Source organism: Polyergus mexicanus, unplaced genomic scaffold (assembly GCF_030449975.1).
Source record: "Polyergus mexicanus isolate NDT 795.1 unplaced genomic scaffold, iyPolMexi1.0 SCAF_1, whole genome shotgun sequence".
NCBI classification, from domain to species: domain Eukaryota; kingdom Metazoa; phylum Arthropoda; class Insecta; order Hymenoptera; family Formicidae; genus Polyergus; species Polyergus mexicanus.
The window spans coordinates 6,164,528-6,186,300 of record NW_027223321.1 but is presented as its reverse complement, the minus strand read 5'-3'; the positions used below and the strand labels follow the sequence as shown (position 1 = coordinate 6,186,300).

General features: G+C 36.6%; 2 protein-coding genes across 10 annotated transcripts in view; one reads left to right on the top strand and one right to left on the bottom strand.

The window, feature by feature from the left end:
- Positions 1-18,855, top strand: part of Patronin (calmodulin-regulated spectrin-associated protein patronin) — an 82,026-nt gene extending 63,171 nt beyond the window's left edge. For 3 of the 8 annotated variants that reach the window (XM_070296295.1, XM_070296265.1, XM_070296320.1), the window contains 21 exons: positions 1,431-1,512; positions 1,710-1,929; positions 2,050-2,584; positions 2,833-2,999; positions 3,711-3,722; positions 4,541-4,720; positions 6,141-6,274; positions 6,438-6,591; positions 6,673-6,871; positions 7,174-7,406; positions 8,357-8,531; positions 8,678-8,958; positions 9,332-9,625; positions 9,767-10,003; positions 10,184-10,361; positions 11,036-11,155; positions 11,766-11,861; positions 12,452-12,550; positions 13,933-14,127; positions 14,256-14,538; positions 14,679-18,854. In XM_070296295.1, the coding sequence (XP_070152396.1) occupies positions 1,431-1,512; positions 1,710-1,929; positions 2,050-2,584; positions 2,833-2,999; positions 3,711-3,722; positions 4,541-4,720; positions 6,141-6,274; positions 6,438-6,591; positions 6,673-6,871; positions 7,174-7,406; positions 8,357-8,531; positions 8,678-8,958; positions 9,332-9,625; positions 9,767-10,003; positions 10,184-10,361; positions 11,036-11,155; positions 11,766-11,861; positions 12,452-12,550; positions 13,933-14,127; positions 14,256-14,538; positions 14,679-14,823 (4,019 nt within the window). In that variant the 3' untranslated portion in view covers positions 14,824-18,854. Of the gene's footprint in view, positions 1-1,430; positions 1,513-1,709; positions 1,930-2,049; positions 2,585-2,832; positions 3,000-3,710; positions 3,723-4,540; positions 4,721-6,140; positions 6,275-6,437; positions 6,592-6,672; positions 6,872-7,173; positions 7,407-8,356; positions 8,532-8,677; positions 8,959-9,331; positions 9,626-9,766; positions 10,004-10,183; positions 10,362-11,035; positions 11,156-11,765; positions 11,862-12,451; positions 12,551-13,932; positions 14,128-14,255; positions 14,539-14,678 lie in introns of all 8 variants that reach the window. The other 5 variants (XM_070296283.1, XM_070296275.1, XM_070296303.1 and 2 more) reach the window with 5 other exon arrangements.
- The window catches only part of Wb (wing blister), a 227,041-nt gene continuing 222,040 nt past the window's right edge, over positions 16,773-21,773 (bottom strand). For both annotated transcript variants that reach the window (XM_070296247.1, XM_070296255.1), the window contains 3 exons: positions 21,212-21,650; positions 19,508-19,876; positions 16,773-19,411 (listed from right to left, as the gene is read on the bottom strand). In XM_070296247.1, the coding sequence (XP_070152348.1) occupies positions 19,269-19,411; positions 19,508-19,876; positions 21,212-21,650 (951 nt within the window). In that variant the 3' untranslated portion in view covers positions 16,773-19,268. The remainder of the gene's footprint in view (positions 19,412-19,507; positions 19,877-21,211; positions 21,651-21,773) is intronic.

Here is a 21,773-nt window from a genome sequence, read left to right as displayed (position 1 = left end):
TCGCGTAATTGCTTGCATTTCATTCGATTATTATCGTGGGAGCACATAATCACATATATATCTGAGAACAGACCTGCATGCGAATGTCGCATATATTTGTGACACTCGGTCATTGGCTGCTTGTCGCTTGCATATTGGACATTGGCTTTACGTTTCTTTTTTGCATGAGATTTTAATCGTGCGCTGCAACTGTCACGAAGAAAGATGAGAACTTCGTCGTCGTTCATTAAGGTCCACTCCATGTTTAGTTGGTACGATTACGTTGCGACGTGTATTCATTCGTATCGTTTATGGTCTCGCTCTTAGTTTATGGTTTATCGTACATTGAGCTTTTATTCGTTTCATGTTACGTTCATTTTCAAAATTTTTGTCCGACGTCGATTATGAGAATTAGAGATGCTAGATATTTTGTAGTATGACTCGATGTTGTATCTTTATACGATATATTTTCTCTGATAATATATCATATAGGCTTTTAATATTTCGATTTTTGAAATATGTGCGAGTTGAAATTTCTATGAGTTACTGATTTATTGGTTTTGTTATTGAATACTTTTACATTATACATCTACTTTATTGATGTTATCGTATGAAGTGATCCATGGGAATTTCACATCGTGCTCTTAAGTGATCTGTTGTAAGCTTTATTTAATGTAACGAAAAGTGTAAATTTATTATCTGTTAAATATCTTACCGTTTCTTCTTAAATATAATTTGAATGACAAATGAACCTTCTCATCCAATTAGATATAAATATATATACAGAGTGGGGCCCCGAATGTTCCAGCCAGACTTTGAGATCTTATAGGAAATTTAATTCTGAACAAAAAGTTTCCTATAAACATGGGTCGAAAAATGCCTCCTTAAGAAGTTATCGGTCAAAAACGTTACTCGTACTCGTTATCTAAAAATGGCTTAGCGCGTGGAAAGGATAGGATATTGTACGCGCTAACATTGAACCTGCCCTCAAATGTGGGGAGGAATGGCGCTAGTATTATCAATTTCAGATCGCGCAACATTCGATGGCGCCCTATCGCGCACAAGAAACGTATCGTATTACGTATGCGCATCTAACAATAAGTAACAAAAGCACTTTTTGTACGTTTAAAATTGGTTATATCAAAATTTATGGAACGTACAACAATCAGTTTGATCTCATTTGAAAGATAATTAAATTTTTTACAACTTTTGTTTCGGTACTTTTTGTTAAAAGACTCACATTTTCCATGATATTTTGAAAAATGTATTATAAAATAATCATGATTTCAGAGCTTTTTGAGCGATAATTTCTTAAGAAAGCATTTTTCGACCTATGTTTATAGGAAATTTTTTGTTCAGAATTAAATTTCCTATAAGATCTCAAAATCTGGCTGGAACGTTCGGGGCCACCCTGTATATGTAATCGATTCATCGTTAATTGATTTTTCCAGTTGCAAAATCGGCTTCGAACACTATTGTGAAAAAGTCACAATCTTTGCAACAAACTGCCGAGAGTCATCCGTACGACGACAGGTATGTTATTATTTAATGTTTAACGATCCACAAACTGCACGATTATTCTGTTGTCAATAAAATTTTCAAATTAATTCAATTTGAATATGTAATTCTCAAAACAATATTTAATAAAATCTCTCTCTCGTCTTATATCTTTTATGGATTGTTATTGTATATTCGATGTGCATTCGTTTCATTCGCTTTATCTCTCGTAGACGCGCAGGTAGCGAGGAGAGCTTCGTGGTACATCGTGGCAAAGGCATCCCCACATTGAGCTCCGTGGCGGACGACAAGTCCGCAGCCAGAACTGAAGCCGCTGGTCGGCCGAGCAACTGGGAAGATCAACGGCGGAGCTCTTACGCCGGACGTCGATCCAGACGGAACAGCATCACGGACGATTCTCAACTGACCATCGAAAACTTTGGCGGATCTCAGGTATGTAGGCGAGGAGGAGCGACTTATCGTTTCATCTCGTCGTATCAAGAAGAAAGAAGCGCGTGAGAAGATTGTCTCAAGGGGACAAGCGGTATGATCATTGTGATTTCTTTTATCCAGGATAATTTACACAATTTTGGTAGAAATCCGGATAAAGAGGTAGGCGCGCACATCGGCAAGCGCAGCACGACCGAACCGACGTTGCCTGCGCGATCCAGCGTCCAGGATGTATATGGCAGTGGAGTGCAGCATATAATCGCAGACAATGGTTACAACGGCAGCAACGGTGGCGAGGAGCCTCCTCCGCGGTTGCGACGACAGACGTCCAACAGCAGTCTGGATAACGTCGCTCTTCGGCAAATCTTACATTCCGGCACAGAGAATGACGGTAGTGGCGCGGATAGCGGCGATGGTGGCGACACCGTCACGAAATTTGCCAGTTTTGCAAATCTGAACAGACAGAGCTCTGAAAAGGGGATTAACTTTACGTACATGGAACAGGAAAGGCAGGATGATGTTAAGCAATCGAGCAAGAGGCACGGTCAGAGTAACGGCAACGGGGAGAAGAAAACGACTTTTGCCACTCTGCCGAACACGACCACGTGGCAACAACAGAGCAACCAGCAGTCGCAACAGATAGAACAACATTCTATCGGTAAATTTCAAACACAGATGTATAAAGAGGAAATTTCATTTAGACGTATGTATAATTTAAGAATGGATATACTTTCTTTGAGATTAAATATAAATATATTAAATTTCTTAAATTGATTAGATACAGCGCATAATTTTAGCTATTTTATTAATTTAAAATTTAAATATTTGAAGATAAGTTGTTATTAATTGTATTCATGTCACATTTGTTATTTATTTAAAATTATTGAAAATATTCCGTGATGGTAGATGAGAACGGCGGTAATACCATAATGGCCTCGCAGTTGAATAACATACGGTTGAAGCTCGAAGAGAAGCGACGACATATAGAGAACGAGAAGCGAAGGATGGAAGTTGTTATGTCGAAACAACGGCAAAAAGTTGGCAAAGCGGCGTTTTTGCAGGCGGTCACAAAGGTAAAATATGCGATTACTCTATGCGTAATTTAGAAAGACTGTATAATACACATTCAACTACTTTAATATCATTATCACTATCAATTCTATTGTATCAGTTCCACATATAATCATTGTTATAGATAGTGGTTCGATGTTTCTCTCTTCTTTTTTTCTTTTTTTTTCTTTTTTTTTTAATGAAAAGAAAGATGCAAGAGCTGATAATGAATGAAATTGAAAACAAATTGAGGTATGAATTATGGAATGAGTGTTTCATCGAAACATCAGATCTGCTATGCTGCGGGACAGCTACTTTTCGAATCTAGGCACGGGTGTTTAGTATAAAGCAATGTGAAAACAGAAAGTATAGAAGGTATAAAGTTCTTTTTTTTCCGCCTTTTGTTCTCTGTGTCACATATTTCCAATTGTGCAAAATTGCAAGCCCGCTTGTATGGTATTGCTTGTACAAAAATATCAATTGAGATTGTAATGTCATTCCTAAAGTGTAGATGTAAAATATATTGCTCAATCTCATACTAGATAATGATCGAATTTTATTCGTAACTTATCTGCTTATCTGATTTTATTTAGGTAGATTCATCTAGATTGGTTATCATCGTATAATCGCCTTTGTTGTACATAGTAGGACATAATCTCTTTTTTATTTGCTCCATAAATAATCTCGGTTGTTAGCCATGTTGTCCTAACACAATTCTCTTTCTGATATTTCAGCTATACTTGATGGTAAGCGCATGCTAATGCACTGAATTTCTGTGTTATAACAGGATTGAACATTTCTATTTAAATCACATTTCTGTTCAAACAGAAATTGTGTGTCAAATTTAATATTTTTCTAGCACTTGACAGTCTTTTTTTCCCGTGAATATAGTATCAATATCTTAAAACTATCAATGTCATTTAATATTTTATTTGCAACAAGATATATATACATATTTTTATATGTTCTTTCTTTTTTTATTCTTGCAATTCTATTTTTTATTTCTTGTCTCAATGTTTGAGTTCTAAAGTCCTGAATGCATTGAATGTTAAACAATATTAAAGAAAAGTAGATAAGTTCATCTTGTTTAAAGCACTGCATGTTATTTTATAAAAAAAGTAACTTATTATATATTTAAGTTTCGTATGAAAAATTTTCCCATATGAAATACGAGAGGTTTCAAATCGAAAAATTTTGAATGTACATAATTAATCAAAGTACTAATCGCGTATAATTATAACATTACCTCCTCATAGTATTAGTTGAAAATACATATTTAATTTTAATTTTATGTCCATGATAAATTTCTTTACATTTATATTTCCGAATTAGAGATAACGTAAATATTGCGTGCTATTGTAGTCTAAATCAATTGTTGTTCAATTAAGCGATATGATTTGCGTGCCATTTTTTGGATGAGCTTTGGCACTCGATGCGCTTGAGCGTAATCTGAACTTTGGCCATGGGGGAGCCGCGCTCGACACCATGGTATTTGGTGGTGGCGGTGATTTGGTGGCGGACTCTGAGTACTCTTAACAAGGCACGCTGGTTGGGCTGGTTGCAGGGTAAGGTTAAATCTCCCTCTTCGTCAACGTCCGGGGGGGACAGTCCGGCCGAGACAATCGGTCCCCCCACTCCTGTAACCTCCGGATCTTCCGGGGCGACCCCGACGAGTGTTTCCGAGGCGTCCTCTGTACCCCAACAACCCCCTCAAGAAAAACCACAGAGACCCTTCTCGCTCAAGGTACGATATTATCGGCAAGTAGCTTTACGTAGACGAGAAGAAGTTAATTACTCTTAATATTTCCAATAGATGATTATTATACGCGCTTATGCGAATGGCTTTCAAACGTCAATTAAATTCTTTCCTTTTTTTCGTTTTTAATACGCAGATGTAGTAAAAAACAGTAAAAGTGTTTGTCGAACTGATCATTTTCCCTCTTGATGTTTAGATGATTCCAAAACAGACGTGATAATGCTACAAACTGTACTTTGCTGCTTCATGTTTTTACCCTTTTAGTAGAAATGATTGTAAAATATTTTTATAATGGACGATTATTGTATATTTCTCGATTATTATATGCTTATATATATTGTAGAGGAAAACGAAACTTCACCGAGATGATTCTAATTCCATTAATTTTTTTAATTTACTAATATAATCCCCATGCATGATAAAATACTAAACACTCCCTGGAAAAGAGTAGCGATGTAATTACTTTACATTTGTGTCAGGTGACGGTTATTCAATGACTCAATATATAGAATTATCGAAAATCATGATACAAGTGAAATGAAGATGAGAAATCACCTAAATTTCACTTTTACCATGACTTCCAATATCATATATGATGATATCTCTCTTTTCTCTACCATAGTAGAACTTTTCTGTTTATAAAAATTTAACATTTTAATATGTATATATGCATTTCACTAATGAGTTTCTAATTAGCTTTATTTTCTCTCTTCAAACATTTAAGTTCCCATTTCTAATTACGTTGTTATTTATGGCTTCAGCGATGAGTTGTTTAAATTCAACAGGCGTAATTAAGACGCTCCCCGAATTATACTTACACCGAGAACTCGGAGAAATTCGAGAAGTGATCCTTGACATTATTCCGAGTTACATAAGATATTGATCAAACAGACAGATAAATGTCGAGACTGTAGATCGTGTCGCCAAGTTTCCAGACTGTCACTAGATCAATTCTGTGGATTGTCAATTATTTCGAACGTGCGAGGAATTAAGTCAAACTTCAGTCATGTTTTACTCGTGTTTACCTCGGGTAAATTTATTCGTGTAGGCGTTATTAGGAATAACGAGATGTCACGTAAAAACACACAAGTGCAGACGATAAATGATTTAAATATATATATATTTCGTTTATCCATCATGTTGTCAATAATTTTTAATTTATGCAAGAGGTACACCATAAATCAACAAGTGTGTTATATACCATATTTAAATTAAAAATATGTAATTTTATATAAATTTTAAACTTTCAATTATCTTATTATGAATATTATTTGCTATGTGAAAATTCCTAGGTTCTCTTTATTTAAAGGTAAAATAGCAAAATTAAGCATTCTTAGTATTACATGTACATTTGTAGCATCGTGTAATTTATTTATGAAACATTTTGTTTCTCTGATAACGAATGTAGGAAATTAGTGAAGATGTTCGAGATGTGGAACACAAATGGTTGGAGCACGATGGTAACGCGCCATTCATCGAAACTAGACGCACCCCGGATATCGAGAATATGGATCCGGAACAATATCGTCAATCTATAACACAGTTAGTATCTGCTCTTTTATGCTTAGATAAAAATAAAAAAGATTGGATACAACGAATGCGATTGTTTTATATATTTCACGATGCATTAGCGTTTTCTAAACCATATTTAGATGTATAATTTAATTATACGTAGGTACGTATAAAAATTAATTGTTTGTCGCAGAATGAATACCAGCCTGAGCGAGATTCAAGCGGATATACAGCGTTTAGCGAGCCAACAGAATCAGATACAGCAACAACACCTGATGACGCAGCATCAGAAGCAGATGCAACAACAGCTTCAACAACTGCAGAGTCTCAGTCAGCAGCATATGCAAGTGAGTACTTTTCGTCGGAAACGCATCTCGCTTCGCATTAACATCATCAACCATTTCTCAAAACCTTTGCCTCTTTCATAGACTTATGGAATGCCGTCAGTGAATCCGTTAACACCCAGACTGCAGGATCCACAACAATCGCAATTCTATTTGCACGATCAACCGCAAGTGCAGAGGAGAATGTGGGGTCAGCCGGCACCCGCCCAAAGCTTGGCCAATGAAATGGCCGCGGTGGGCTATCAGCAATCTATGGATTCTCGATTTAGTCCTCAACCTGCCGGTACATCATCTTTATTTTAGTACAAGGCCAATCAACTCGTGCGAATAAATTCATCAATTGATAAAATAGCTTATAAATTATAATATATAAATTAATGTAGATAGATTAATGATATTTTATATAACATTGTTAAGATGATATAAAATTTTTTCGGATATGTTAAAGTAATTTTCTTATCGTCCAAAGAGTTTACTCGCAAAAATTGTTTTTAGATATCGAAATGTAACAATTGTACTTCTTTTTTTTTAAATCGTAGTATGTGTATATATTGTAATAAATAATTTTTAATCCTTTTTCTTTAGCTTATCAGCAAGATATGCGCATATATGCGGATCCCACGAGGACTTGGGCCGCGCCGCATCCAACGCAAAAGGGATTCGTCCTGCACGATACTCAGGAACTAAGATACCTCAACGGTGGGGATCATAGTCTATGTAATAATCAAATGAGCCATCCCGGCCCCACGTATCCGGCGTCTTCGTCGCTTTTCAACCAAACACAAGCCACATCTGCTAGTCCGCAACATCGTAACACTGTGAGTATTTCTATAAATTTTGCAATTATCTTCTCTTCTTGTTTCTTTTCCGGGCTTACAAATGTTATACGCAAACTCGGCATAAGAATTCTATTATATCTTTATAGCGCTATCACACTTTCTTGTCACACACACACACACACACACACACACACACACACACACACACACAGAGAGAGAGAGAGAGAGAGAGAGAGAGAGAGAGAGAGAGAGAGAGAGAGAGAGAGAGAGAGAGAGAGAGAGAGAGAGAGAGAGAGAGAGAGAGAGAGAGAGAGAGAGAGAGAGAGAGAGAGAGAGAGAGAGAGTTCTATTTATATTTATATACTAATAACTTTTATATACTAATAACTTTATATACTAATAACTTTTATATACTAATAACTTTATATACTAATAACTTTTCTGCATACAATGCACGCATACACGCATCATTTTATTGCAAAAGATAGAAAAACGGGATGAGATTGAACGCTACATCCAGCAGCGATTACGTAGTGCGAGAAAAGTTATTGCCAAGCGCTCACGATGTATATGCTGATCATCAACTCGATTTGGTCACCTCAATACCAAGGCTCGGCCTGTGTCGCGTGTATGCATGCAAACCAATCGATGATGTAATGCACGTTTATAGACACTTGTTCTTGACACCCAACATGGCAGACACAACCCACACCGGCAGGTATATGCGGTTGCGCTGCGGCTCGGATTTACAACCTTCTCTCTCGAAGTGATTTGTAAATTTAAATAACATGTATTTCTTTTGCTCTTCGTCGACCATCGCAACTTCACGCGAATGTTTCCGTGAGGTTCGTCTACACTCGTTTATGTGTCCATCTTATCAGATATTTATGAACGAAAAGAAACAATTATTAAGTTGTACAAGAAAATAATGGTGCGATAATATGTTGTAATAGTGTTTTTCAGTATATATTTATTTTTTGTTACTTTAGGTTCATCGAATAAGTCAGTTAATTAGTGAAAGTCCAGAGCCGAAAAGATCAACTGTACATCATATCCCGATCTCATGCGAAAGTCCAACGGAAAAGAGGCAGGTTACTGCTTTGCATACTCCGGTACCAGCTCCTCCTGTCGATGATATGAAGCCACAGAATATATCTTTCATTGGTAATTAAATTTTATGTATTCTTCGCGACATTTACCCGCATTTTACTATTTCGCTATTTTTTTTTTTTTTCTTTTCTTTACCATCTCTGCCTTTATATTAATTTAGAAGAAGGTGCATATAAAGATCTCCCTTTTTTGCTTTAAAGGTAACGATGACGATATTGCGCAAGGTATTCGAGGCTTGAACATCACATCTGGTAGTCGTACATATAGAATACCGTCGCCAACCAGACCTGCGATATCGCAAAATTCCTTCCAACCTCATCCGTCTCTAAGGGAAATGATTTCGTCGCGTTCAGCCACTCCGGACATCACGCCTCTCGATTCCACGGACGCGGGTGAGAAAGGATTCTACATTTCTTTTGACAATGACGTTCCCAAGAAACCGAAGCCGACTCTCAGGGTGAAAAGAATGTCCCCGAAGAAGGTGAGCATACTTTTGTCATCAATGCTAATGAACGTTTTGTTGTTCAAGAATAGAAGAAGATATAATAGAATTGTTAAATTGCGATGCGTCTTTGAAAAATTGCCAAAATTATTAGAAGAATATATTTCGGCAAGAAATATATCGCGAATTAAATATCGATTCCAATTTTGCGCTTTCCAAGGAGATATAATATATTCAGAAATGATAAAGTGTGAAATAGAATGCAAATTTAAATTTTGATACTAACAATAATAACAAAATAAATCCTCGATATTAAGAGGACATGATTTGGTAGAGATAAAGCGAATAATCGCGCTACATGTGTAATACTTAAGTATAGATATTTCTAAAAAACAATTGATTGTTTCTTCAGGAACGAAGTGTATCGTCTTATATCGAGCACGAAGACTTCATGCGTTCTGAATCGCCTCCTGTTAGCATAGTCGAAAAGCAGAAGCAAGTGGAAGCTCAGCGAGAACTAGAACGGGAAAGATTGCGGCAAGCCGAAGAAAGGGAGCAGCAGAGGCAAGGAATGAGAGACAGAGAACTTAAGAGAGAAATGGAGAGGGAACGGCAAAGGGAGAAACAGCGCGATGGCAACACAGAAGGCCGACATGCTTCCGGAGTTGGTCTGGTGATTGGGAATGAACTTACAAATCCCGATCCAGTATGTGAATTGCATTAATATTGATTACATTCAAACAATAGTAATGAACTCTTTACATAGTTGCCCAGTTTTTGTTTTCTCAACTACACTTATAAAACTTTTAGGTATAAATAAGATGCTTTTAATCGTATCTTTCTATAGAACTCTATGGACGAAATGGAGAAGAAGAAAGAGAGGATAATGCTAATGTCACTACAGAGAAGACAAAGACAGGAAGAAATGAAGGAAAGAAAGGAAATCGAGGCCCAAGCGCGTAGGGAAAAAGAGAAAGTTAAGGCAGAGGAGAGAGCTCGTAAAAAAGAAGAGGAACGACAGAGGCGAGCCGCTATCTTGGAGCATCATAAGGTGAAGAAGGCAATAGAAGAAGCGGAGAGAGAAGTGAGTGTGTGCGAATTGTATAAACAATTGACAAACATATAGAGAGAGATTTGACATTGAAAGTTTTTATATTGTCAAGAAATTATATATTATTTTAACATTTTTAATATTATATTAAACTTAACATATAATGTTTTATTTATATAGTTTTAAATTGTTTTTTTTTATCGTTTTTCTTAGGGTAAAGTAATCGATAAGGAGCTTCTCAACGCGATAAATCCAGCAAAATTACGTAGCAAGACTGGAACCGCTCGACCACGGCCCAAAACAATTCACGGAGACGCTGGTACAGTGTTGGATTCCGGGGCTCTTACACCTAGTCGTGGGAAGAAGGGTTCTTCTTCTAACTTGAGTACAGGTGAGATTGCTGTTACAAATCATTACTTGCAGAAAATGAATAATCTGTTGCAATGATCGATACTTCTTGGGGATTAGATACATAAACAGAAGTACAAGAAAATAAAATTTGACGTATTAATAAAATTCTGTTAAAAAATAGAAAAAAATAATGAGAAGGAAAAATATTTCTTACAAATCTTATCTTTTCTCTCGTCTGTGTGTGAAAAACAAAAATTTCTATCTTCGCATTAATCACCAAGAAGATAGATCTCTTTACAAGTTGGTTGTGTCACAAATGCATTTCCTCGTTATAATATTCTAATAGCAACAGTCTCCTTGATGTTGTATTGTAATTTGCATTTATTCGTTGCATGGCGAAGATTTTTATAATCAGAGCCGTTTTCTTCTTCCGTAATTTTAGTAATGTCACTCTTGCTGTATTAATTGTTTTTTTCTGTTGCAATTGGTTTTTTTTTTTCTTTTACGAATTTTCACCCAATCACATATTCACGAGCTCCGAATTTTCTCGTCTATACTAGTTCATCATCGCATCAATGGTTATAGATCACTAGATCGTTCGATGAGCTAATCGAGAATATGCGCCAATTGCACGGTCACGATCTAAATGCCAAACTAGAATAGTACAGAAAATACCGAGCCGATTTTTGTTTTGCACTAACACACTTACTGTAGCGTCGCTGACCTCCCCGACGATGAGGCGAGACTACTACCGGGGCTCACAGGATAGTCTCACTGCTCATCTCGATGACCGACGTGGTTCCGGCCCTCTTTATCGGGGCGGCAGTCTCAGGGGTATGCACTACACACACTCTCTCTTTCTCTGTCTCTCATTGCATTTATTTCTAATACAATACACAACCTAATTTTCTCTATTGTTTCCTTTTTTTTTCCAAAAGTTTTTGATGCGAAAGTATCTGCGAAATAAATTAAAATCTATTTAACTGCTTTATATATGAAAGAAAGAGAAAGGAGGACGATATTATCTGTAAATTAATATAAATACATAGAATAAAATATATCTCGCATGTTAAATAAATAATATTAATTATAATATATGCAAAAAAAAATTGCAAGATGTTAATTTAAATTTAATGATGAAAATGAAGTTATATTTATTTTTAAAAATAATTTTTTTTTTATTTTTTATTGAAAAAAAGTAATCAATTTTAAAGAACAAATTATACAGTTCACAGTATATTTTCTCATAAAGACATGTTTATTTTACTGCACTTGTTTTTTAATTAAGCATGTTACTTATCTTGTTTTTTTATATCTGTAATTTGATGTATAATGTATAGCGAATGTATATGAATTATTTGATACATATTTATAGATTTATAAGTAGCATAAAAACTCCACAGTGAGTTAAAATCAATTGTAATAGAGATACCTCGTTTTTTAGTATCTTCCGTAGATTCGCCTGACGATGGTAGAGGCTCATCGCCTTGTCGCAGCGTGAATCAGCTCGGTCGACGTGGCTCCTACAAGACCTCTAGAGGTGGGTTTGATGTTGCCTATATGATTTAATCGCGGGAATGCCGCAGGTTCTCTGTACGATTGTTCTCGTTTTTTAAACGTTGTTTGGCTTGACAAAAGTAGACTCATTGCAGGATGTATCACACACATTGGTATGGGCAGAGCTATCAGAATGTTACGATGAATGTGTGTTCAAACATTTGATTAGCTTTTGATTATTATACTTCTACGAGCGATCGAATAAGATCGCGACACGTTGCGGGTATGACGGGCGTTTCTCTTTTTGGTTTTTTATTCTTTTTTTCATTTTTGTTTTTAATTGAACAAGTAGCGCCTTCGTAGTGAACATCTCCTTCAGTTGGAACGCAACCAGTTGTTCTGCACCAAAAACTGCACCGGCCACTTCAATTCTCTCGATGTACCCTTTGCGGACATGATTTGTAATTAGACTCGATTCCTTTTCTCTCTCTTTTTTCCCTGCTCGCCTGCCTTTTCCTCTCCTTTTCCCCTAAAAATGCGTACGATTGAAGCATCACTCTTTCCCAATTTATTCAATCTCTCTTTCGTACATGGCGTTTTGAGTGTAACAAGGCAAACATTGCGTTATTGCAGATGCGCAGGAGTCTCAACAACAGGTTAGAGGCAGGCCTAAATACCAGACTTACCAAAACTTTAAGGGAAGAAAGTCTAATTCCCTGATGAATTTGTGCGGTAAGAAGCACCACAGTGACTTGGAAATACGTTCGATCTCTCCCTTCTATATCGTGCAACAGTCTCAATGTGTCCCGTGTATATATATTATAATATGTGTATATTATCACACCGTCCCTCCGTTTCTCGTAGGCAGAATAGCACACGCGCACTCATACGCACACACGTATACGTAGTGGCATGATGGTGATAGGCTGGAGAGCACAAGGTGACAGTGGTACCTAAATGATTCATAGACGCACGTCAATCATATGCATTTCTCGTCTTTCTTTTCCTTTTTAGTATACAAAATTGACGCAGTTCCCCCGACCTGGCTTCTTCAGGAATCTTGTTCTTTTTCTTTTCGCGAGCGATGTACGATTTGTTATTATTAATTTGCGTAAAATGCTTTTCCGTTTTCTGGCGGCTTCGTCGAGGCGGAACTTTGTCATTTTCTTAGGACAACTCATTTTCGCTGCTGTTGCTGCTGTTGCCGCGTAGAGAAGATTCGGTTGAAGGCTTGTTTTGGGCTTGATGTACAGCTGGTTGTGGGTATATCTTGTCGATCGGTGTTTTTTTCAGATTTATTCTATCAATGGTTGTGGTATTCGTCTATACGATAACCTTCCCGATTCATATATCTAGGTGTCCTGGTTTATCCCATCACCCCGCCTTGGATACTCCACTTTGTATCCCTTCGCTGTTTTTATTTTCAGGTATCGTGATGACGAGGTATAGCAGCAAATTCATCACGAACACAATGTTTAATCCGTATGATCGAGACTCATTTTGTGTCTCTTGTATTCCGAGTGCGGATGAATTTGCTGTATGCCCATTTTTCAAAGTCAGTAATCGATCGAACGTTTTTTCGCATAGCTCACGGATTAAATTAGAACGAAATAGCACTTGGTTGGTAAATCACCACATTAGCATCAATCAAAAAATTCATAGTTTCTCTATAATTAGTTAAAGACTTTCATTATATACATTAGAATTATTTTAGTATGGTCAGCAATTTAATGGACTGATAGATACATAACTCTTTTGTCAAACAAAATATGTTTGAATGCTCTGGAAATAATTTTTTTCATAAGATAAAGTTGCAAAAAGATAGATGTGCCTCGTATGCCTGTAACAAGTGACTAATACGTTCTTTGGGGCGGTGGCTAACTATTATTATTAATAAAGTAAAAAAGTCTTTCTTCTGATTGCTTGTGGCTGACAAAAGGTTAACAAATCTATATGCAATCGCAGAAAGATTATAATTAATATCGTCTTCTATTCGTCTTCGTGAAAAGTATTGTATGTTCGCCTCGCCTCGTTGAGATCTCTATCCTTACATACGAAGCGTGCGTTTATAGGTACGAGTAATGATCAAGATGGTATAATGTTTCGGCATATAGATTCGGACAGCGGCTTGGGCAGATCGACGCCACCGAGACGTGCCGCCAGTCCGGGTATAGGTAGCATGAGGCATTTGACGTCACCCTCGGGCCCCGGCTCGCTACCACCCGCCCTGATGACATCGAAGAAAAGGATCTACGACGATGGTAGTAGCGATATTAGCAGCACGCCCAGTTCTATGATGGATTACAACGGTAAATCAATGAATATATTGTTTTAGACTGTCGCTCAGCATACTCGCATTATTTTGATAATTTTGAGTTAAGTTACTAAGTCATATGTATATAAGAGCTAAAGAATTAACTGATCAATTTCACAATAGGCCCGAGATTGTATAAATTGCCGATAGCTAAGTCAAATCGCAACATAATGCTGAATGCCGTGGAATATTGCGTCTTCCCTGGTACGGTGAACAGGGAAGCTAAATCGAGAGTTCTGGAGGAGATCAGCCGATCCGAGAGCAAGCACTTTCTCATTCTGTTTCGGGATGCCGGCTGCCAATTCCGCGCTCTCTACTCATACTGTCCCGAACGGGAAGAAGTAGCCAAGCTGTACGGTACTGGGCCCAAACAAGTCATCGATAATATGTTCGACAAGTTTTTCAAGTAAGCTTGACACAACACTTCTTGATAATTAAAAAAAATTTTTGTTGATTAATTTTTTTTTATTCTTCTTTTAACTCTATATATTCTATAAATTCCTCTCGGTGTTATCTCAGTGTTGATCTTCTGTTCTTTTCTCTTAGATATAATTCCAGCGGAAAATGTTTTTCGCAAGTTCACACGAAGCATCTGACGGTGACTATAGATGCCTTTACGATACACAACAGCCTCTGGCAAGGGAAAAAGATGAACTTACCGAACAAGAAGGACATACCACTCGTCATATAGTTTTACGTACACAAGTGGTCACACACTTAACATTACGCTACCGTGCCCTCTGTTGTTCATAGTTACTATTTTAATACAGGCCCATATTAAATTATATGCGAATACATTGCGTTTCTTAGTCAATTTTATAAAGACAATTGATCGGTGCTGACCCCGATAAAAAAAATCATCACATCGATGCGTAATTCGCCCATCTCTCGTGACGATTCGCACGTTGCTTTTAGAAAAGGAAAGGATGGATGAGGGAGGAGCGTTGTTACTAGGAAAACCGTTGCGTTTTTTTGTTTTGTTTTTTTCTTTGTGTTTTCTATCTTTCGTTAAGAACGTCAGCATCAATCACTGTGTCATAAAGATTTACCAGTATCTACTTATATATAAGAATGATTTGTGTTGTATACAATATATCCCTTTTAAATACACCCTTCCTCCGATTTTGCGGACTAACTCGACATGTATAACCGTCTTGTAATCGTGTAAATCGCCGTGTTGCGTCTGTGTGGGCATGCGACTGTATTGAATATTTGCATAGAAGTTTTTTTTTTTTTTAATGATTTTTTCCTAAATTTATTCTGCGAAGCAAAGCGAGAAAAAGAGAAGGCGCCTATTCTTGAGCGCATGTGTGTATGTGTTCGTGTGTGTATGTGCATAATGCGATTTGCGCCCAGGTTTTTTTTTTCATTCTTCGTCTAAGTTAGGGATCTAAATTATTGAATGATTATATTATATTCTCTAGAGTGTTTGAAATTTTTTAAAGAGTATAAGATAAAACTATGCGAATGTGAGGGATCATTAATTTTACGTGCAAATCGCTTCGTTTTTACTTCTCCGCGCTCTCTGTGTACAACAACCCGCCGCGATACATTTCTGCCAGAAAAATTTCATTTCTTTTTTATATTTTTATATGTATAGTATCTTTTTTTTTAATCGGGAGATATTGTTTTTTTGATACTCGTTTATTACGTTTTACCAGTTGAGGATACGCATCGGCAAAATAGCTTATCGCGACTCTCAAACGAATGGAAGACGATTGAATTAATGATTTCTCATGCTGCGATTTTCTCACGAGTGTTGACGATTGTAACGCGTAGTGTGATTCTTATGGTGTCTCTCCTCTTCTTTTTTGCGAAAGAAAAAACGATTTTGCGATGTGGTGGATACGAACGGATAGCTCATGTAAGTAAATAAGTTTCTTGTTTAATTAATGAATCTGTTTCCTTGTAAGGATTATGATCTTTGCGACATTATCGTTTCTGCGAGCGACAAACGCTATGCAAGGCATGTATTAGTTTACGCCAAAGCAAATGATGCGTTTCGTCGGAAGATTAGATAGTTATCATTGTGTATAAAAGATGGATGTTTTTGCATAAGTATATTGTTGCCTCGCGGACGGGCTGCGGGGAAAGAAACGTTTGCTTTCCCTAATTGCGCTTCGATCGTGTTCTTTATTGTCTTTGTAAGAGGAAGGTGGAAGATGGCTCGCTGTGTTAGAACTACGAATTTTATCGATAGAACTGTACTTTTTCAAATTAATGAAACTTCATGATCCTGCAAAAGTTGATTATTTCGAGAGTCAATGTTCCACTTTTTTCGGAAGTATAAAAAGGAAACATTACGAAACCTTATATTATGAACATTGTAATATTGAATTAAGTGCGTAAAGACATTTAATGAATTGACAGTCTCAAACCTGTATTGAATTTTCTCATGGGTATCCCGCCATCTCTCAGCGAAACTTCAGTCAGTCCGAACGAACAGATTTGTGCGTATGTAGATGATATTAATTTATCGGAAGAACTATACTATATTTATTGTGCCATATAAATTCAACGTTCGTCTTTCGCGTGGGACTGGCATCGGCTTCCTATTCTCGCTGAACGGATCTTTTGATCGAATATCTATATTTCTTTCAATGTCGTTTTCGACGTTGTTGTAAAAACATGAGAGGAGAGAGGGGACTAGGGATAGGTAGACTTAAATTAGACATTTTATACGACAATATCGGGGGTCTATCTCGGTTTTTGTACGATTATTTTCTCTCCGAATTTTCGTCCATTATGGACGAGATTTATCCAAATATTGTTCTCTGATTATTTTGTATGATAAGTCTTCGACTCGGCCAAACAAACGTATCCGAGTATAGATAGACCCTCCATATTCCGCGACGGCGTAACAAAACGTACACAGGATTATTAAGGACACAAATACGCGACATATCGAATTTCGATGTTGAAGAGTATGTATTTTCAATTTGTATGGGATGCCAGTCAATCTGGTTTTATTCGTCCCATGTTTTAATTACGTGTAACACGAGGGACTTATGAGATTAAACTCCGTCGAGATTACAGTAACCGAGAGAGAAGTTCATTGCTCTTATATTCCTGTCTATTGTAAATCTACCCGAATATTATGAAGCAAGAGGAAGAGAGAGTTATCAGACAGAGAATCTTAGATTCAGAAACAGTCCGACCTGACAATATCGAACGTGAGGTACGCGCCATAAAAGAAGAAAAAAAAAAAAGATCTTTTAGAGATGGAGTGTAAATTGCGGTAAGTCTATGGTGATGATGTTTAAGGAGAGAGTGAAGATAGAGAGAAAGTGATAGATATGATTGCGAAAAATAAAAATATATATATATATAGAGTCACTAATCTTTAAGAGCCAACGAGAATAATGGCTTATGGAGATGGGATTGAATACGAAGTTACGACGTTACGAGAGATTTCTCGATGATGATCGCTCTTTTATGCTTGATATTTATATTTTTCGAAAAATAGATATTATTAGTGAGCTGATGGGAAAAGAAAACGTGGCGCTAGAGACAGATGTAATAACTGAACGAAGACGAAAAAGGGGATGAACGATGGATGAAGGGAAGACAAGAAGAAAGGCAGAAAGAGACAATTGCGAAAATTGCGGCACGAGGGAAATTTGTACGCCGCGGTTTAATCGCGCTTACTAATAATAATAAACAATTATCGTTACGTAAATATATATAATTGTCGATTTTTATTGTCGCAAAAATTTCAATACGTCAAGGCGAACCAGTTCTCTGTATCCGCGCCGCACGCGCGTGTCTGTAAATATATTATGTTTTTATATACATATAAAAAACGAAACGTATACCTACCTACTCGACGATATGTATATTTATTCAGTCATCATGTAAGATTCGGGTCATAATTTACTGTTAGCATCTCTTCGCAGCGAATGTCATCAATAAAATTTAATAACCTACTTGTGTGTATGTGCATGTGTCATGTAATAGACTTTTACTCTTCTGCGAAGGAGGCCAAAGCTGATCTTAATTATTAATTCAAATTTAAATTGCATGTTTTGATTTTCTTTTATTTTGGCGAAAACTTGTCAAGTTTTAATACATATCTGTAAAAATGCAATTTTATTTAAATTCCCATTATAAAAAAAACGAAAATCACTCTTGAATAACTAGAAATCATAAGGTTTTATGGCCTTTCTCTCTTTTTAAATCATAATTTTTTAATTTTTGGTGTTTTAGTTTGAAATTTAATCTTTGTTTTGAAAGAAAGATGCAATTTTCCCAAAGTTTCCTATAAAGCTGCGTTTATGACTTCTGAAAAGTCTGTAAAGATTTTAGAACAGAAGTGTGGATACACGTCAAAATGACAGCCGTAATTCTCTTGTTGTGTGTGTATATATATATATATTATACATAACAGCGGATGCGCCATTTTTAATTTCATTTTTGCATATATATAATATATTACAGTTCAATGAGAGAATGTGTGGGTGTATCGAAAGAGAGAGAATATTATTAAATATTAAAAATATTCTTCGAAGATTATCTTCTGCTTTATGTGCATAATTAAAGGACACTTCTCTTTTTACAGGGCACTTGTACGATTTTCTTTTAGATCTAAGTTCGATTTCCCACAATGTACATATCGAGCTCCATAGAAGAATCTTACCATTTGCTATAAAAGTATAAAACGTATAATTCGCGTTTTACTCTATCGTCGACGCGACGATCACGAGATCACGAAATTGGATCTATGTTAACAATAATAAATAATGGCTTTTAAATACTGATGTACACAAATTATTTGCGACGAGTAATTAAACTATATGGCAGTGGCTTTTTTCTCGCTATTTGCGCGTAAATATCTATTTCGCACGCGTACATACGACGAAATTGCTCGCTTGTGCCATCATTTACATCTGTCACAAGACCGACGCGCACGGTCTCTTTACCTCTTTTTTTTTCTATTCTTTAAGTTACGATCTTTAGTCTAACAAAACGATTTAGCATCTTTTGGCTTTGTTAAAGTCTTACGTCTTAAAGAAATTGTCGTCTGCGAATATATGGCACGTTAATCCCGGTAAGATCGCGAATTCCTCGAGCAGTCTTTGGAATTATAAAAAAAAAATGCTGATTGTCGAGGCAATTGTCTCTCTTCATGTTTCGCTATCATTGAACCGGGCAAGAGCTCAGATGAATGTTGTGCAGCTCGGCCATGTCCGTCCAGTCTCGTCTCTCCCCTCCTATCATCACATTCCTGATGCACCCATTGAAGTGATCCCGCGTTATCAACGAGCCTTTCTGAGCGGATGCTAGAAGCAACGAATCCATATTCGATTATTATACAGATTGGATAGGTACGTATTAAATATGTGATTGAACGCCATACGCAATCGATATTCATTCACCTGGTATACCGCCTATATATAAGGGGCCGGAGGCGGTGGAGCTCATAAAATGATAATTGACGTTTGTGGGCAGACCATATTTCTGATCCAGCTCGTCCACCTTGAGCGCTAGCTCCTCGTCGTTGTACACGGCCTGGATTCTGTGCCATCGATTGTCGCAGATAGCGTACGGACTTGTAAATCGTTGCTCTACATACAATGGATTGTGATCGCCTAGATCGCCCGACATGATCACCCGGCCGTTGTTGAGCTCCAGCGACAGGGAGGGCGAGCCACCGGGCGCGCTAATTGATAACAATACTCCGGATAGTTCCGACGTTCTGAATTCCAGTTGGAGCTCAAGCACGGCGCCAAGCTCAAAGTTATTCTCTGAAAGAACGTGCAATTATAGCTTCGCGAAAATCCAAGAACAGAATCCGCGTTTTTCAACGTTTCTTGATATAAGAATGCGATCTTATTTTATATCTTCATATACGTGAATTGTTAATTCATACAGCATTATATTCAACTTCTTATGTAGCAATTAAGATGTCATATTCTAAAGATTAAATTTAAGATATTAGAAATATATAAATACCCAGACAGCACAAAACATCCTCAGGATCATCCTGAATATGTCCAGGACGGTTCAGGACATTTGTAGGATGTTTTAAGATATTATTATAAATATATTTATAAAAATTTAATATGCATACATAATTATTTTTAGTTGTGTCGGCTATTTAATATAATTTAGAAATCTTAAGTATTATAATAAGTATTAATGTCCTATAAATGTCCAGTGGATAACCCCTGGATGTTCGTAGGATATATCTGCCCTGTCCATTATATTGGATGTCTTGTGGATTTCCAGAGGATATATACATGTGCAATTAATTGTTAACATTAATTTCGTTTAATATTAATAATTGAATTTGATGCGCACATTTTCATATATCCAAAATTATTATTTATTTAATATTTCATGAGAAATGTTACTGTTCGCAACATTCCAAAAACTTTACAAACAATAGTATTCAACCGCTAGTTCGTTTGTTTACCGCTATGCGACACGCGAACTCGTATTTGAGATTTGGTCATGAGAATTATATAAAGCTTGCAAAGAGCAACTGACAGGAAATTACAAATGTAATTATTTTCTATCAGTTCAATTTCTGATGCAATCCCGACATAGGGAATTCAGATATTGGATCGTTTAGAAAATATTACACAACTCAAACCCGGGAGCCAAACCTAAAATATTCATGTACAGCACGAAAGCCTCAAATATTAAAGAACGGTGAACTATTTTTAATAGATTTTTAATATTGGCAGTAAATAACAAAACATAATTTTAATTTATATTTAAATTTTAAAATTTGCTCCTTGAAACATACGAAAAATATCCCTAACATATCCTATAAAAATCCTTAGGATGTTCCACAGGATCTCCCTGGATTCTCCAGAGGTTAATATACGGCTATCATTTACTCTTCCTCAGGACATCCAGAGGAGATCTGAGGATTACAATGGGATATCCTGAGGATATCCTACATATATGTCCTGGATGCCCTTTGGACGTCCTAAGGACATCCTTGTGCTGTCTGGGTAAATATATTATCTTAAATTTAATATATATATATATATATATATATATGTGTGTGTTCTTTAATAATTTCCATCTTGCTACAGTTCGCTATATATATCAATAATTTCATAACTTACGATAAATGGCATACGCTTCATCCTGGAAATATGCTCCGCTTTCAACGCTCGGGAAGCACTGGCCGACATTGAAGGCTCTGCTGGTGGAGCCTACCATGTCGTAGACGTTTCCATTGACTTTCAAGCCTCTAATACAACCCTTTAGAGTTTCCAGTTTGACAACTACTTTCTCTGGGATGGGCGTTCCGCCTTCCGGAAGGCCACCGATATACATCATGGATGCCAGACCGATCCTTCTCGGTACTTTGATGATACGTGGTGTCTGAGTATCCACCAGCAGAGTGAGTTTTCTCTCATCGTGACTGATGACGACGTGATGCCAATTGCCATCGTTGAATGGCGTCTTAAGCAACATCTCCTTTTTCGGTTTGCTCTTTATTAGCAGAAGAAGCTGTCCATCTCGAATGACCATCATCAGATAGTGTTTCAATCTCAGACCCTGTAAAATATACATTAGAAATTATGAAGGAATGAATTAAGAAAAAATAAGATCGGAAAACTTTCATAAATTGTGTACTTTGATAAAAAATGTATTGAATATAAATTCAGTTTTAAATAAAAT